The sequence below is a fragment of the Gorilla gorilla genome, chromosome 12, assembly GCF_029281585.2.
Source record: "Gorilla gorilla gorilla isolate KB3781 chromosome 12, NHGRI_mGorGor1-v2.1_pri, whole genome shotgun sequence".
Lineage (NCBI taxonomy): Eukaryota > Metazoa > Chordata > Mammalia > Primates > Hominidae > Gorilla > Gorilla gorilla.
In genome coordinates this window covers 103,335,599-103,354,964 of record NC_073236.2, presented here as the reverse complement: position 1 = coordinate 103,354,964, position 19,366 = coordinate 103,335,599, and the positions used below count along the sequence as shown (strand labels likewise).

The 19,366-nt window shown below is 39.1% G+C and overlaps 1 protein-coding gene across 4 annotated transcripts in view; it reads left to right on the top strand.

Annotated features, from left to right (window-relative positions):
* CRIM1 (cysteine rich transmembrane BMP regulator 1) overlaps nt 1–19,366 on the top strand; it is a 201,123-nt gene that overhangs the window by 124,766 nt on the left and 56,991 nt on the right. For all 4 annotated transcript variants that reach the window (XM_031007160.3, XM_063695962.1, XM_031007168.3 and 1 more), the window contains 2 exons: nt 2,560–2,742; nt 5,161–5,358. In XM_031007160.3, the coding sequence (XP_030863020.2) occupies nt 2,560–2,742; nt 5,161–5,358 (381 nt within the window). The remainder of the gene's footprint in view (nt 1–2,559; nt 2,743–5,160; nt 5,359–19,366) is intronic.

Genomic DNA, 19,366 nt, shown 5'->3' with positions numbered 1-19,366 from the left:
TCCAGTTTATCTGTTTTGTTCCTTTGTTGCTTATGCTTTGAATGTCACATCTAAGAAACCACTCCCTAATCAAAGGCCACAAAGATTAACTCTTATGCTTCCTTCTAAGAGCACTATAGTTGTAGCTGTTGTATTTAGATCATAACTCTATGATTCATTTTGAGTTAATTTTTGTATATGGTGTGAGGCATAGGGTTTTCTTCTTTATTCTTTTGCATGTAGATAATGCAAAAGACTTTCAACCTCAGGCCTGGCATGGTGGCTCACACCTGTAATCCTAGCACTTTGGGAGGCCAAGGTGGTTGGATCACTTGAGGTCAGAGGAGTTCAAGACCATCCTGGCCAACATGGTCTTTACTAAAAATACAAAAATTAGCTGGGCATGGTGTCATGCACCTGTAGTCCCAGATACTTGGGAGGCTGAGGCAGGAGAATCACTTGAACCCAGGAGGTAAAGGTTGCAGTGAGCTCAGATCACGCCACTCCACTCCAGCCTGGGTGACAGAGTGAGACTCTATATCAAAAAAAAAAAAAAAAGACTTTGAACCCCATTGAGTCTTGGCCATCTTGTCAAAATATCTGTAAATGTGATAGTTTATTTCTGAACTCTCAATTCCATTGAACTATATATCTATCCCTGTGGCAGTACCACATAGTCTTGATTACTATAGCATTGTATTATGTTTTGAAATCAGGAAGTAGGAGTTCTCTAACTTTGTTCTCCCTTTTAAGATTGTTTTGGCAATTCTGGGTCCCTTGCATTTTCATATGAATTTTATGATCAGCTTATCAATTTCTACAAAAGAGCCAGCTAGGAGTTTGATAGAGATTGCATTGAACATGTAGATGAATTTGGGGAATATTTCCATTTAAACAATGTTGTCTTTCAATCCATGAACACAGGATGTCCCATTTATTTAGGCCTTTTTAGTTTTTTGAAAATGTTTTGTTATTTTCAAAATACAAGTTTGCACTTATATTATTAAATTTATTCCTAAGTATTGTATACTTTTTGATGCTATTGTGATTGGAATTGTTTTCTTCATTTTCTGATTGTTCATTGCTAGGGTATACAAACACAATTTGGGGAGTTGCAATTGTACCCTGCAACCTTGTTGAACTTGTTTATACATTCTGATGGTTTTTTAGTGGATCCCTTAAAACTGTTTACATACAAGATCATGTCATCAGCAATTAGAGATAGTTTTACTTCTTCCTTTCCAATCTGGATGCTTTTAATTTATTTATTTTTCCTAATTGCTCTGGCTAGAATTTTCATTACTATGTTGAATTGAAGTGGTGAGAGCACACCTCATTGTCTTGTTCCTGATCTTAGGAGGAAAGCACTTGGACTTTTGCCATTAAGTATGAGGTTAGCTGTAGGACTTTTGTAGATGCCATTTATCAAGTTGAGGAAGTTCCGTTCTATTCCTAGTTGGTTGAGCATTTTTATCATGAAAGAATGTTAGATTCTGTCAGATGCCAAAAACTGTGTCTATTGAATGATCGTGTTGCTTTTTTTCCTTATTGTGTGACATATCATATTAACATTAATATTTTGGATGTTAAACCAACCTTGCATTCTTGGAATAAGTCTCACTTGGTCATGGTGTATAATTTTGTTTATATGTTGCTGGATGTGGTCTGCTAGTAATTTTTTTTAAGATTTTTGTGTCTACATTTATAATATACTGATCTGTAGTTGTGTTTTCTTGTCTTGGTGGGAGTTATTTTAAATCAACTAAAATTAAAGAATGAATGTAGGGAGAGTGTTTCAAGGCAGAGAAAAATTTAAAAATCATTGATATCGTGATTAGACTTCTAAATATGGGACTATGAGTCCTTAGCAGAACATAACCCTGAAGCACAATGGAAAGAGCACAAGGTTTCAGTTGAAGAGCTACTGTTTTGGCTTCTGTCGTTTGCTGTATGACTTTGAGTAAACTACCCAGGGTTTCCTCACTTTTAAACTCAGGATAATAATACCTATGTCAGACCTTCATTATAGGGATTAAATGAGGTGATACATATAGAGAGTATTTTGTTAAAGGCCAAACACTATTAAAATTATGCGTGTTTATACCATGTATAGAGAAAAAGAATTTAAGAGAGAGCACTGGAGGAACAGAACATCACCACTTCAAAAAAGACCATAATAAAATTTTTGAAGCAGAACAAAACCTAATGTGGAGGCAGGATCATTCATTTGAGGTAGACAGTGATTTAACCAAACAAATGGAATCACTTTAAAGCACATACCAGATATGTGAGTGTCATGGTCATAAAATTTAGCTTTGTCTGGGATGGGAGGAAGTCAGTGTAGATTTTCCTAGGGGGAATTTCTGTTCCTTGGTGTAAACTGTATAACAGTGTGTTTTATTTTATTTTGTTTTGCTTCACTTTATTATTTTCTGTTACATGAACTTACATTGAGTTTAGTAAATTTCCATCAACTTATAACCTCCTATTAGAAATTTTCTAGAGGCTGTTTGAAAAACATCAAAGGACACAACTAAAAAATGACTACAAATATGCCTTGTTTGTTTTAACTCTTTTCAGATACAAAGCCAGCCTGCGTATTTAACAATGTGGAATATTATGATGGAGACATGTTTCGAATGGACAACTGTCGGTTCTGTCGATGCCAAGGGGGTGTTGCCATCTGCTTCACTGCCCAGTGTGGTGAGATAAACTGCGAGAGGTACTACGTGCCCGAAGGAGAGTGCTGCCCAGTGTGTGAAGGTAAGAAAAGGTGCTAATTACAGATTAACAGGAGTATACATGGTATAGAGTTCTAAAATCAAAATCGTCCTAATTCGGTCTCATCCAAAAGTAAAGGAATATTGAAGTTCCTTTTTTAGCCTTTTTAGGACACCATGGTCTGTCTTTTAGCATGTTAAAGCCAGGTAGAGTGTGTGGAAACACTTCCCTAAGGGAAGCTATGCCTGGGTGTAGACAATGGGTCACCTCTTTCCACAGGCAACGTCAGATGTGCCAGAGTTGTTTTCCGTTCCTCCCCTGCAGTTCTAGCAATTCCTCAGCAAGTCCTAGGGCAAAGCTTTATCTTCACCCTGGCATTAGAGCTCACCACCTGCTCACCTCAGATTGCTCAGTTAGGATAATGTGGGCCTCACCCTGACAGTCTCAGCCTGCCGGCCCAGAGAGGAACTAACTCTGCCACTGTCGTAATACCCAGTACCCTCCAGGGAGATCAGGGACCTGCTACTGCTTCTCTGAAAATATGTGGTGGTTCACATGGGGTCGTGGTATCAGGTGGTGGTGACACCAGCTCAAGGCCCAGCCAGGTGTCAGGTGTGACTCTCAGGAATCTGCTTTGTCTGGATTCCCCTTTTCTCTTCAAGAAGTAATATGTTTATGTTCCTTCAACAGGCTGCATCTTCCTATCACTGATGTTCATAAACAATAAGCATTTCAAAACAGTTGCTCTGAGTATCACTCCCTGCAACCCACACATTTTACAGATTAGGATGTTGAAGTTCAGAAGAGAAAAGTCACTTGCCTGTAAAGTCACTTTACACTGCAGCCAGTAACAATAACCCCATGCCTGACTGTGTCTATAGTGTTCTTCTGACAACACAACACTGTTTCCCCAGAAAGGAAGGTCTTGTGAGCCTTCCTGTCCTAACCAGGCCCCAGATCTTCAATCTAAAGTCGCATGTGTTAATCTTATGCCTGATGTCTGCACACAAAGTGGGAGGGCACAGTGTCATGCCACTTTCCATACTTCCTCATTTTCATAAAATTTTCTCCTTTTGATATTTGAGCTATATTTGCAACATAATATTGAAGATCTGAAAATGTTTAAAGTATAAAAATTGCATTCCTAACATAGTTCATAACAGTGAGTTCTTTTCCCTACTAGAGGTTATTTTACCCAACATAGGAGAAAAGTAGTTTATTTTTTAGGTGATGTTGACAATTAAAAAGAATTACTTCAAATTTTTAACCTTCCTAATTGTTTTGTTCCCTACCTGCCCCCAGTCTGCAATAGTTCTGAAACTGTGCAGCAGTTGATGCTGTAAAAATGTAGATACGAACCTCTGTGTAGTCATCATAATGAGTTGTCTGGGCATGGATCCGGTTATGTCTCACTTCCTGGAATTCAGATCCAGGCTCAACGTAGAAAAATATGTATTCTAGTACTTTTTACACAGGAATTTAAAAAATCTTATCTTGCTCAGGTCCATTGGCCGCCTCCCTCTCTGGCAGACTGCCTTCCTAACGCTGTGATGGCATTATTTTAAATGTTGACCTTCTAACTGACTTTATTATAATGTCCTACTATGTCCTTAGAATAATGATGACCAAACTCTATGAACTGTCTGGATTCCTCTCCCAGCACAGCAGTAGTTGTTTGTCGAAGCCAGTTTTTTATGTATTTCTGAGAAAGAAAATTGAGTAATTTATCTGGTTGCTCTCAATAGAGGGATAAGTGAGGGTTTCATATGCAGTATTTATATACTTGTCAATAACCTCAGAAACTTTTTTTTTTTACAGTAGCTTTGGCTACTTCTGTCTCCCACCTGGGGCTCCAGCTTAGCTTCCCAGCTTATGGGAGAAAAGATGGCCTAAGTTCACAGCCCTCCTCCAAGGCACAGTGACCCATGGTATGTCTAGACCAGCCTTGTCATGAACAAGTCCACAGCAAGACCACTGTTGCCCACATGGTCCTGCAGGTACATGAGATAGAGTTTTAGAAGTAACAGTATCACTCTGACTTAGGGCATTGTTGCTTTCGCTTTACAGTTAGGGAAATTGAGGTTTGATAAACATTTATGTCTACAACTGTGAAGACATTGTCAGAGCCTAAAATGGAGTCATGTTTTCTAATTACCAACCCACAGCTCTTGCCACAAAGCTTTCCAACTTTACAGAGTGATAACACCTGCACATTGGTTTTTAGACTACAGATCCTCTTCTCTGGGACTGCTGTGTCAGGATGAGTAGACATAAATTCAGTGTGACACCTTCTTTTGCATGCACCCCCAGAGACTCCTCATGCAACCCTGAGCTTCTGTTGATCACAGTGGGAATAGAACTGCTGATGACTAGAACCCAGGGAAAAAATGTCTCTGGGTACTGACAGAGATAAGATTTAGAAGATGCTCAGTCTGACTCTGAACTCATGTTCTCATTTAGATCCAGTGTATCCTTTTAATAATCCCGCTGGCTGCTATGCCAATGGCCTGATCCTTGCCCACGGAGACCGGTGGCGGGAAGACGACTGCACATTCTGCCAGTGCGTCAACGGTGAACGCCACTGCGTTGCGACCGTCTGCGGACAGACCTGCACAAACCCTGTGAAAGTGCCTGGGGAGTGTTGCCCTGTATGTGAAGGTAAATCTTGTAGATGCTAATGAGTCCCTGGTGAATGTCTTCTGTTGGAGAAGCTTCTACCAGCGTACGTTCTTGTTTGTTTATTTCCTTGGGCATAACGTCTGCTTCACGCTATTACCGGTTGCCAACAAATTTATCAGACAGCTCAAACTGATGATTTGAGGGAAATGTTGCACATGTAAAATGAGAATAGTGTGGTCGTTATTTTGCCATTGCAAATATGCATGTCTGAATACTTTACAGTATAAGAATATGTACATTTTAATTAAGTTCACTTTGAACCTAATTAACACCCAAAGGTCAACCTAACAAAATGAAATTGAAAATGAGACCGATGAGTCAATCTTAGCAGATTTGACTTGTGATGCTTCCATATGCCCAAGCGTCCTGGCAACTAGAAGAAAAGACTAGAACCATGAAAGGCAATTTCCACTGCCTAGTGCCGTCACCGAGTATCTGTTCTACTTCTCATATACCAATGGCTGTGGCTTTACAATTCCTCTAGTGCTGTTATTTATGTCGTGGTTACCTGCATTTGCTATCTCTCTTCTTGTTCAGTGGAGGGAAGCCTGAGGCATCCTGGACTAGTTTTTCTGTCCCGACTCCTATTCCAGCTCATTTCCTCCATCCTGGGAAGATTCTCTGCATACTTAACTCATGTCAGTCTTTAATCTTGTGTCCATGTCTGTTAGTGCAGACAAGGGCTTGAATATTTATACAGACATTTCTAATAGAGGGTATCCAGCATTAAGAAGTACATTTGCATAGTAAAATGAACTAATGTCGATCAAAAATTAATCCATGTTGAAGATGGATCTTTCTAGAATTTCTAAAAACAGATATTGAAAAATGGACTTATCTTTCCAGAAAGTCAGTTAAGTAGACTAAGTCTTTTAAGTACGAAGAAATCTTGTGCTTCCACCGAAATGTTAATAAACTCAGACTCCAGAGTTTGCCTGACTAGCTTCATCAGCCTCTGAGGGGCTAGACTTATTAAAGACCTTAAAAATCATATAAAAGTTTAAGCTTGAGGACTCTATTTCTATTGACATCACCGATTCCCTTGTCATTACTGTACTCAGAGTGCAGCTGCCACACTCCAGAACTTTATAGCTTCCAGATGACCAGTTTTGTGGAAGTCACCCACACCTGCATGTATATAGACTCCTCCCATTCCCTAAAGGCAGCATTTCAGTGCTGAAAAAAAAGAGCATGTAGAAATACATATGATGGTTGTATAGTCGGCCTTACAGGAAAGGGTGCCTTACTGAAGCGGATGAAGATAAGAATGTCAGTCCCTAAGAATTAGGGACAATCTGTTGCCAACTTGAAATATTTAATTACGAATATTTGGGACACACGGTAAGGAATATGAAAAGCATAAATTCATAATCCAGTAAACATTAGCCTTTTAACCTTATGGGTCTTGTGTCATAAATTCAAAATAAAACTTTAAAAACTTGTTGAAGAATAAAAGAGCCTTTCCTCTGGAAGTAAATGAAAGGAAGGCTGATCCTTTTGCACCCACCTTTTGCATTTATCAGCATATCCATCATGAAGAGTGGAGAAGGAAGGCAGTTGGTGAACAGGTAAATATATATAGAACTCATTTATTACCATTTTCTTAGCACACATTGATGTTTGGGTAAGGAGTGAATCTTAGTGTGGTCACTTAGAATTTGGTCTCTGCAACATCTGCATAGAGTTGTAATCTAATCATCTACTGTTTTAGAAAAGAGTTACAGTTTTGGTGAGTCATTAATTTGAAAAAATTAAGAACCTCCTGGAATTCAGATACAGCATTGGACACAAAGATAAGTAAGAGATAACCTTTAACTTTGAAGAACCTATTTAGGCTGAGTTTTGAATTAAACCAGAAGAAAGGGAATGTCCCCGTTGAGGTATGGTGGGGTAAGTGCATCACATTTGTACCCAATTTCATTTAACCTTCACAGCAACACTGCTGAAGCCTTTATTATCCCATTTTGGAGATGAAGACATTCAGGTTTAGGGCGATTTAGATCATTTCCCCCAAGGGTGTAGTTGCCATTGTGTGGCTGAGTGAGGATCAACTGAAGTTTGTCAGATTCGGCTCCATTTGTGCTTGCTTCCCCTGCCCCACACAGCATACCAGCCTAACTCATGCCCTGCTTCTAGTGTCTTCACCCATCTCTACTCACCTCTGGCTTTTGGCTCTGTTGAGGAGTGAGGGCAGTCAGCGGAGGCAAGGGAGGAAATCATTTTGCAGTTTGAAAACTACTCCAGGTATTTTGAATGTGATCGTCCACCTACTGTCTCCTCGCAGTTTGAAGACCTCAGGGGAAAGATGCCTTTGAGATGCATCCCTGAGTTCACTTCTAGAGCCTCAGGTCTGGGCAGCCCCCTCCACCTCAACAGAGCTCAGCATCCTTGTCATTTCAGCGGTAAAGTTCTGCTGGTCTTTTTTCCTCTCTGTCTCTTTCATGCTGTGGCTCTGATCTCTCATCAAACCTTTCAGAAGATTCCATTTTCTGGTTCTCAGAAATAATTTATCTTGCTTTTCTTGTTTTTGTTTTTAACTTAGTTGAGTAGTGAGTTTCATATGAATGTATTTACTCTCCATTAATGCTTTCATTTTAAGATGTATTAATAATAAGAACACAGATTATTTTAGTATAGGATTAAAAAAACAGTGCACAGCTTAAGATAATGATACTAAAGGGTTATTTATGGCTACTAATAATAAAGTTACAAAATAACACAAGGTGAATGGATCTTACTGCTTAGTTTATAGGGTCCAAGAAAGTCTCAGGGATCATTTGAAGACATTTTTTCTCAGCAGTCATTCAATATCATACTTAAATATAATTTCAAATGATTTCAGAGTAGCAAAAGGATTGTATGAAATAAGAAAAAGTGCAAGGTGTTAATGTGCAATAAATAAGCAATCACCCAGAAATAGTTAGAGGAAAACCAGAAACACTGGTATTTACTTAGTTTATACACACAATAAATTCCTCTGTGCACAGTTGCATAACCAGTGTTGGCCCTTACCCTATTAGCTACAGTCTCTAGGTACATCGTCAGAGTATGAAATGAGATGAAAGGACCCCACACAAGGATTGTGGTTTTAGATTCTAAGTAAACTAACAGCATCACTAAATATGGCGTGTTAGGACCTCCAGGGAGGAAGAACCTTATTGTGGCTGTTGTTATTGGAGACACATACCTTCCAAATGACAAGATAATGTGTCTTTTGGTTACTCCTGGAGGACTAGGGACATGAACCTGGGGGCCCTTAAAGACTAGGCTGTTACTTGACAGCTAACTTGATTCACAAGTACCTAAGTGCTTTTTAAATTGGCACTTAAGTACTCTCATGATGAATTCTTAGCAAGTTATTGTCAACACCCAATTCAGGTATACAGATAAGCCTTTCCAGTCTGTTAACTGATTATATTCTCACATTTTGCTTTGTTGGCTTTTCTCTACATCTCTTGTTTATCGATCTCATTATTTTTATTTTCTGACCCCTGTAAAGAGCTAGGGTGGAAACGTGTGGAAGAGCATATAAAGTTTTCAGTTGAATGGTATACATAGACGACACGGCCTTAATCTCCTTAAAAACTAAAAACAAAAAAGAGATTGGACAGCAGAATTAGGTCTTCATCTGCAGGGCCACTGTTATTTGTAACCCTTAATGACAGTGGCTAACATTTCATACAATTGTTATGTGTCAGGTTTAAGTGCTTTAAGAGGAGCAACTAATTTGAGATCCTCACAGCATCCCTTCGGTATGGGTGCTGTCATCCCAGTTTACCATCAGAGAACACAAAGTTCAGAGGCCATGTAATTTGCCCAGGGTTATACAGCTCATAACTGACAGCACAGTGTGTCCCCAGGACCAGACCCTGGACCCTGAATGGACAGTGCCTCTGCGCTGCAGTGCATTATACCCTGAAAGAGGCTCCATCCCCCTGTAAAGAAAGAATTTGGCATATTCTTTTGAATCCCTAAAACAGCATGTGATGTGTAAGTAGATGCTCAAAATTTTTAAATGAGTAAATAATAAGTGAGGACAGTGAGGAGGAAAGAAAGACTGGAGCAGGAAGTCCCAACCAGACCCTTCATACAGACCTTCTTTTTAGTTGAGTGAGGGAGCAGACCCTGATACAGGGTTACCTTAACCAGAGCGTCAAAAGCTGATGGCCATTGGGACCCCTGATCTACTAGTTGAAGGAAGAATAATGTCAGGGTGCTTATCACTGAAAACACATTTTGAGAACATAAGTAAGAGTGTTGTGGAAGTGTGTGACATGAGGTGGGCCCACATGTCTACAGGCCAGTTGGACCAGTTTCCTGCATTGACGGTTCACCCTTCTGATGGGCACTCAGCTCTGGGCTCCATCCCTGTGGCAGCCTCATGGGCCTTCCAAGAGTGATGTGTATTCTGTGGTTTATTCTGTCCCAGTTCAGCCCCTGAAGTCCAGAATCACAGAGTTTAAGTGGGGCTTCCCAGACCCTCTAAGGCTAATGCTTGCTGCCACGTTAATGTACTGTTTTTAAGACGCCTTGTGCATGGTGTAGGTGCCACTGCATTTCAGTTACTTACACGGGCAAGGATTTTTTTTACATTGTCATTAGATATTGAGAATAATTTGCTGATTTTTTTTTCAATAATACCAAGTATAAATGCTGCCAAAGCTGATTCTTAATGTCAGAGGGATCCTGAGGACAGGTTGCCATTTCCATTAGAAATCTATTTTGTGATTGAAGGTAAGATAAGGTATTGGGGAGGGAAGTTTTGGCTACATGACATCTATAACATCCCGTGATTACTCAATAAGAAAAATTCAAGAGATGTGGACAGGTGTGTGGCCAGCTTAGCTGTGACACCTGATGCAAGAGATTAGAGCTTCCTGGGGACTTTGAAGTCTTGATGTCAGACCTGATCTGCCCTCTCATCTTGGGCTGCGGCTGGACCCTGCCCAGGTGGCCACTGTGATCTCAGTGTTCTTCAGGCCTCCTTAGGTGCACCATCTCCTGCAGGGAGGAGCCAGTGATTTTGATGACCTTAGGGATTTTGAAGCCAACACCAGAGTATCACTTTTCAAGAACTAGGAACAACTTAGGTAATATTTTAAAAGGTAGCATTCAGAATTATACTCAGGTTGCCAGTAAATAAATTCCATGCTCGCGGTTGGGCAAATGGGTAGTTTCCCCTCTATTATTTCTGTCTGTCTGAAAACAAAGCAAAATCCATGTTCTATCTCTAACAGGAAGTCGAAGAGTTATTTGTAGATTGTTAAAGCTGGATGAGAGGTATATCAGAGTCCATAGTGTTCAGTATTTTTTAAGTTTTCTTCTTAATAAAAAGTTAAAATTGCTATTTGCAGACATATTATCAGATACCCAGCTGAGTTTCAGGCCTAATAATTCTGCTAACGTGGACTTAACTCTTGAAGTAGAGGATAGAGGAATAAGAGATTCACTGTGCATGGATTCTTTCTAATTCTGGGTTTAGGATGGAATGTGGTTGAACCAAAAAATCAACTATCTTTCTTCCTGCCACCTGGCTTTCTTGGATCTCTTACTTAGGGAATCCTGGTCCTACTTGGGACAGTGTTGAAGACTGGATGTCAGGCACGTCTTGACCTATGTGGATTTAGTAAGCCACTTCAGTCTCAGCTCACCCAATATTGTAAGTTGTGCTCCTCTAAAAGACTGGAGTTCTGTGAGCTGTCAAATGTACTGTCGTCTTCTTCATCAATCCCAAATTTATAGAAGCACTATATTCTCTCCCTGAAGGCTGATGATATAGCTTGAATCAAGCTGCCCTTCTAATGAGATTTCCACTGGGCTGCCAGAAAAGTCTGTACCAGGCACATATCTGGGTGGGAATTCTTTGAAACAAGAAAAAATGTTTCCAGCCCTGCCCATAATGCTTCCTCACTGAACAGTATCTCAAATGATTAAGCTACTGCTTTTGTGGCATGGAGTCAAACATAGTTTGGCTGACCCCAAGAGGCAGTGAAGTCAAAGATGCCATAGGGTCACATGTTATTAACATTCTGGTACATAACAGGGATCAAAACTCAGTTTATGGGTGGTATTGCTTCAGTGCCATATACTATGCTATTATTAGTAAGCCAAGAATAATAAAATATTCGTAATAGCCTAAAGACTGTTAGGCATGTGTTTTATCCTTTAACTCTAAACGTCCTGGAAACTAGTTCCATAAATGGAAATTAAAATATAACACAGTCTATTTTTTGCTTGTCCAAATAAGGTCATATGTTGGGTAACAAATGCGTAGCAAATGACTGTTTGTTAACCTAGGTCTTTAACATAAACATCAGAAATTTTTCAATGATGAATATTGTCATATTTTGATTTTTCTCTGATCATTTAAAATGTCTTTACATATTTGCAATAAAACTAGAATATAGGTAAAGTAAATGTAAAAGACACTCATATCCAGCCTTAATATATCACTTTCAAGATTTTGTGATTTTTCACAGCTATATAGAAATATGTACATTATATGAGTGGCTTTCTTTACATGTTAGATCCACCACTTACATTAATAGTTAAACAAGTGTATAAGTAAATGTTGTGGAAGTAGTTTAATAGAGAAGAAATGGTTATTCTTACTTATACCTAGGAGTTCTGCTGCTTGTTCTCCAAGTCCAGCATGTCTTTGCTTGTGTCGGTAATGCCTTGCTCTTTGTACTTGATTTTGGGTAAGACTGCCATACTGAACCAAGTTTTACGAGTAAAAATGAAGGTTGGTCTTACACTCTTAATTTGCTAGATGACCAAACTGATCAATGCCTTAAATGTTCAGAATTGTTGAGAGCTAATTCTGAAACACATGATTAGAAATTCCTCTGCCCCTGAGTTTACAGAGCTCAGCTGTTAAGTATTTCCCTGTTGAAGTGGCATGCAAGGGGGTGGGTTGCTCTTTATTTCCTCTGCTGTCTACTTCCCATACCTAAAAGGGTATTGTTGCTGGGAGTCTCATAATTTTCCTACTAAGACAATAATTGCATCTAATAGATCAGACTTGGGCCTGCTAATTTTCATCTAATCAACAGAGGCAGGAAAACATAGTCTGGAATGCTAACTATGTGAATGAAAAATATTTAGTCATTCTTGAAATGATAGGAATGTTTTTCCAACAAGCTTAAATAAACACAATCTCTTTTGAGACTGTGCTAAACTTTTTTTGGATGAGACAACTCTTAGGCAACCAAACAGAAGTTAATGAAGGTTATTAAGAGACATGCCCTTCAGAAAAGGCCTGCAGACTTTAAAAAGAAAAGATTCCATCTTCTTTATGCTGCAACCATTGATAAATAGCAGAATTGGTTTACTTTTTAGCTTTTGTCTACCCAGTAGAATTTAACATTTTAATTAGTAATCATACTGCCCAATGTTCAAAAGATACCATTTTACCTAACATGGCTATATTCGACCATCTTATTTTAAAATCCTCATCTTCATCTCCTACTGTTTGCCTCAGTTCCAAGGAATTCATTGGACTCAACACTCCTGTATTTAAAGCACCTGATTACACTTTTCCTATGAAGCATGTTTGTTTATTCCCACCAATACAAGGTCCCACCAGATAATAAAATTATTTTTAAACATACTAAAATGTACATATTCAAGTGAAGTGTTTTTCCTTTCACAAGTTATATGGGAAAAATGTATACTTACTCCAGGAATACAGTCATTCAGAATATTTTTGGTGCCTCTCTTTTGAAACTGACTTTAGAGATCACAGCACATCCTTTTGAATATCCTTAGCTTTGTAAACCCTTGACTTTGAAGGTTTATTAGACTCTAGGAAATAGCCAAAGTCATTTATGTTGAAGTCTGGTTTAAAAAAAAAAAAAGGTGGCGGATCTAGCTGAGTAAAACTCTTTAGAGGAAGCAAAAAGTGACAGTAAAATAAAGGCACTTTGTCTTCTATGACATAGTAATTTGCTCTGAAAGCAACTATGAAGAGGTTTCAAACAGAATTTTAACATGAACAGCATTTTGGCATAAGAATATAGCCTCTAAAAGTAAGTACTTTTATCAATAACACTTATTTGTAAGTATAACTCCTGGTGTGTTTATAAAAAAAATCAATTCACCTACTACATAGTATTTTTATGACTTCTAGGGATTAGAGGCATATATTTAAATGGTCATATACGGTATTACAACGTTTTTCTGAAATTGCAGGTGTTCTATTCCAACATTTTTTTCAAATAAATTAGACTAAAATAATTTGCCTATAGAAACAGGTCAAAATAGGTTGTGATTCTACTATAATTTATTTTTAGTATTTTAGTTATCCAATTCCACTTCTAGTTATACCATACTGTTTCCTGGTATAGTCTTAAGTGTATCCTATAAAAACAGAATGATTTCACATTGCTTAATATATGAGGGTTAGCACTGAAGATAGTGAAAAATCCAGTGAGTCACTGTTAAACCCCCATTAGAACTTTTCTGTGTTGCATCTATCTGATTATTGAAGATACAGTGTCACACAAGCATATAAACCATCTGTTGCAATACTATTTTAAAATCGTAGGACAGGTTCAAAGAGGGGAAATGTCCATTAAAGAACGCCTCTTGCGCATGTGTGGGTCTCCCCATCACAGGTGGCTGATGAGGTGGCAGGAGCAGCATCATACCCACCTATCAGCCTCTTAATTTGAGACTCCCAAATACTCCCCTGCATGAACTCCCAGAATGCAGATTGGGAAATCTGTTGCCAGGGGACTCAGCAAAGCCAGATCTTGGTCCAGGGGTCGTACCATCAGTTTAATCTAAATTTGATGTGCTTTGAGCAATACGGGACATGTAACATGTTTTTGAAATTTGCCAGAAAGCGTGCATTTTGTTTTATAAATATTTTGAGTTTAAGTTGAGCAGCAGTTTGACCAAATTTTTATTTACCATTTATATCTACAGAATACCTGTTTACACCTCAGTGGAGTTTAACTTTCGCATCTGAGAGATTAGCTGGATTTATCTGGTTTGTTTGAAACAGCCTAGTTCAGGTATATGGACCATTTGAGATCACAGAATTTAATGCTAGCTGCCAGTAAAAAGATGCAGTCCCAGGCTCCAGCTCTTACTTTGCAGCAGCCTAGTGAAACACAACTAAGAATCCTCAAGATCCTAAGGCCAAGTACTTGATCCTTGTGGACCCTGCAAATCATGTAACTTTCACATTGTCTGCTGGAGCAAACCGAGAGTTGATTTGCAAGCCACCGCTCGACCAGCACCAGAATTCAAAGCGTGCATTCTGTGTGCTTACCTCATCCCTGACTGCAGCTTATTCTTTTCTAGCTAAAATTTACCTGGATCCCCATTTCCTTACTTTAAAAAAGTATTCATTCATGATATAATTTGAGACTGCCTTGGATCTATTACATAATCTAATGAGGTATATTTATGTGCTTCTTTATGTATAATCAGTGCCTACCATTTGCCCGTGCCTGTGCCTTTGTGCCTTGCATGGTGGTTGAACCCCCTTAGTTTGCCTATCAGTAGGAAGACAGGAGATCATGTTCTTTTTCACCTTAATGGACAGCTATTGCCCTGCATGTCAGCTCACTTTTAAAACAATTCAAGGAGTCTCTATTTGTTAGGGAAGCTGTAATATGTTTGGAGATAATAAGCTGTCCACTTGGGATGGCCTCGGGCCTTGCATACTGAGCGGGTCGGCAAGCTCAGATCTTTTCAAAGCCATAAATCTCTCATCCTTTCTGGGAATCAAGTTTTTAAAAGATTCCATGGAGATTTTATGTTAGACGAATTCCACAGGGGGTGTGCTCCACCGTCCTGTGACAGAGATACTAAGAACATGACTCATTGCATGAGGAGCCCCTACAATTCTTGTTATGAAAGTACTGGTTGAATTTTCTCTTATTGTTAACATATGTTTGAGATCCCTGACTTCCTAACACTGAGATCTGCTCGTTAAAAACAGTTTTTAGAAATAGGTCTTCTGTATCTTTCAACTTGAGAGTGGCAAGAAACACTGGCAAAGATAAAAAGTAGTATAAATGATTCTGTGATGAGTTTGCCCTTGTCCCTAAAGATCTAGCAAGGCCCCCATCATGAGAGAGGAAGAACAGGGGCCAGGCACACAGAGTCATTGTTTTGACCCACATTGGATTAGCTGATTACTAAGAGATTTCTGTTCTCTTGGAGACATCATAGACATAGTCAAAATGTAGAACAATGATATCAGACTGCTACTCAGCAAATGTGAAAGGCGTCACTGGCTGGTCACTAACGTGCTCCAAAGCTTACCAGACCATATGAAAAGACAGCACAGACCCGCCCACCATCTCAGATGCTTTTCACGTTATCAGTGGAGACAAAAAATGATGCTTAAGTTACAACAGGCAGGGTTCAGAATGCTGAACCAATTGCCATACTGTTTATCAGCTGCGCATTTGAGGTCTGTGAAAGGGCTAAGAATTCATTCATTAGCCATTACCTGAGACCAGTTATAGCTCTGAGCAGACAAGATCAGCATGACATCAATAATTACAACAAGAAGTAATGTTGCTGTCACCCTTACAGTATAGTCTTTTCTTGACAAGCTTGTTTGAGCATTATTGGAATATTGTGAGGTAGAAATAATGAGTATTCCCATTTTCTGGAAGCCCAGAGAGGTCCATCATAACATGTTAGCCTAATGAGAGAGCGGGGACTCAAGCTATGTTTTCTGACTCCAAATCCACGACCTTGGCATTGCTTCCCAGTAGACCCCCATTGTGAGAAGACGGGATGAGAAAAATAAGATGATGAATGTCAAAGTACTTGATCATTGTGGCTTAGATTCAAAGGCCAGTCCACTCCTGGCTCCATCCCCATTGCTGAGACCCAGTTACTGTTATTCTGAACTCTGTGGCCCAGCCCTTGATCCCGGGTTCTTCTGTTGAGCCTCTGACTGGAATTTTGACCTTGCTGTTTGACTTCTGGGAGAGCTGGATCTGTTTTCTGCTTCTACTTGTTTATTCCTGCATCCTCCCACCTAGGGACATTACTCAACCCAAGAGCCCCGACCCACTCTCCCATCCTGTCAGGCTTGACCTCTGCCCATTCTTGTGCATATCCATCCAAATTCTAGGCCCCAGGCCCTAACCATTGGCACTTAAGTCCCCACTGTGTAAATGAGCTGCTCAGCCTCCATCAGTCTGCCAGGCACCAGGATACCATCACCAGCACGTGTGCATTCTGCTGTGCACTCTTCCTTTTCTTTCTCTGATTCTTGTCAGTCTCTATTTAACCCGGTTGTCAATTTGCCAAGCAGTCAGCAAAAGTGCCCATAACTTCACGCAGTAGAAGATGAGCTCCTGAGTTGAATGACTGCCTAGCTGTTTTCAGGATTATTTTAATAACACTTTTTATTTGGCATTATCAAGGAGTAGGGTAGTTCCAGAAGTGAATTCTCCAGATAATTAAAATTTGGGATGTCAGATCTTACATTAAGAATTTTATAGGAGGCCTTCTATAATGCTTTGTGTACTTTTCTGCCTTCTTAAGCCAAAGATACAGATCGTATGATCGTATTTTAACCCATCTCAGGAAACCGAGTGTCATCACTGAGTAATCTCATTTTGGATGGCTTGGATTTGGGGATTTGCACTCCATTTTCACCGTTATTAAGTGTGTCAGGTTTACAACAGCCTTCAGATCTGGCTTTCTGCTTCAGTGGAGCTCGTTTATTGTGTACCTCCTATGTGCAAAAGACTGCCACAGTGGCGTGGACCCTAAGGAACTTACTGTCTAATCTTCTAAAAGTTAGAAAATTAGAGATACAGCCTCTTAGGACAATTTTGAATGGGAGCTCTTCTTTGCCAAATAATGTTACACTGACTTTAGGTGCTTAGATGTCTTTCATTTTCCCGTTTTGTTCATTCACTGAGCAGTTCTATAGACCAAACTGTACTAGGTGCTGAGGTTATAAACAATGAATGAAGTATTGTCCCTAACGTGCAGACCGTTCCTCCCTGGTTTTCAACCATTTGCCAGAAGGCTAGGTTCCATTTACCAAAATTCTGACTGCCTGACCCATCCTCCAGGTTGAAAATAGCTACTTAAATGTGCACACACACAAACCCGCATACCTATTAATGTAACACATTATTTCCACTTAAAGCTACCAAAATATAATTCCTATGAACATTAGCAATAAAAAGAATAAGAATAAAATGTAAGACAAGTATAAAAGATCTAGATTCTTAGAATCCAGTGATAATTTTGTGAGCTATCTCAAGCTGGATTCCTGGAAAAAGATACCCCACTCTATAAAAAAAATTTTTAATTTGTCTTTTGTGGTCTTTTAATAATCTCAATAATGCTACCGTCTTTTCCTATTAAATATGTTTTTGGTAAAGGAAGAAAAATATTAATATGTCTAACAGCCAAGATTCCTTGGGAAAAGCATACAAAATTAATAAATAGGTCTAAAATAAATACATGGTTGCTTCCTTTTCCGATCACAAAATAATACAAATCTTGGGAACATTTGCACACTGTTCATTTTAAAATAAAACAAACTGCTCTGAGATAAGTACTTCAGAAATTACAAGGATGTAGGTGTTGTTATGAGAAGTGTACCAAGGGAAAAAGGATAACCAAATGTGTAGCGGCTAAAAGAATTTGAAAACTCCAACCGTAAGAGACTTTTTTCCATGACTTAATGAGGCTTTCTTAAGTACACATTCAAACACTATGGAAATTCCCACTTCCAGATTAGGGAATTTTTGTATCTTCAATTTTTTTTTTTCTTATTGTCTGCTTTAGTAGAGTTTTCCCTCTAGCTTCATTTGGGATAATTTCATCTTCACTGTACTTTCCTTCCCAAGATGCAATTATGTTGACAATTTAGTGATTTATTTGAAAGGTGTTCTGACCAGTTATGGGTCACATTTGAAAAGCATCTGTGTTAACAGCTTGACATATGAAAATACAGCAAAACAGACAAGCTTTGATGCTGTCTTGGCTAGCCTTATCTCCAGTTTTATGGCCCTGGCTAGGAGACCTGATATATTTAGCCATTGAACTGCCATGTCAAGTCAGTGACATTTTGGAATTTTCCTACTCATTGGATATTCACGTTGCTTAACCAAGTTCAGCCCCCTCCAACCCCCCAATCCCTGCCCAAAATAGAAAAATAAAACTACCTTAAGAAAGAGCGCCTGAAGTAAGTCTGAAAAGAAAGCATAATTGTTCATTTTTGTCTCTCATAGTCAAATAAGCAGGCTTGGGAATTTACAAAGAAGAGCTATGTAAAATCTGCAAAGCATTATTAAAGCCTGAAAGAAGAGGTAATAAGAGAAACGAGAGGCAGGAATTGTTAGCTTCATTTATCTTAATACTTCTACTTGAGTATTTTTTCACTTGTAAAGAAATGTAAGAATGTATGTGCCTTTTAAAAGTACTTTTTCTGTAATCCCAGCACTTTAGGAGGCTGAGGTAGGAAGATTGCTTGAGGTCAGGAGTTCGAGACCAGACTGGGCAACATAGTGAGACCTCATCTCAAAAGAAGAAGAAGAAAAATAAATAAAAAGGAAAAAAAAAAAGCATTTTTTTCTAGAAATTTGCCTACAAAGAGGTTTTTCCAGAAAGACTTTTCTTAGTGTGTGGGTGTGTGTGCATATGAATGCATAGGAACAGAGGGTGCTGGCAGACAGCTGCTTTCCACAGCCAGGCCTGTAGTTTACCAGAGGACAGCACAGTGAGGCAGCAGTCCTAGAGACAATCAGAATCTGGAAACAGAGTTAATTACCCTCCTGACAAGACAGTGCTACACACAGACCCAACAGGGATGGCTATGTATGCCTTCCACAGTTGTACATTTACAGAGTCACCCACCCATACTCAAGAACTGCTAATTGGTTGTCAGCTTTCCCAGTGCTGCCAGTCAGAAAGAGTGCTTCACACATTTCTCAATGGAGATAATTAATATTATTTCTGAGAGAGAACCAGCTCATAGTAATCTATC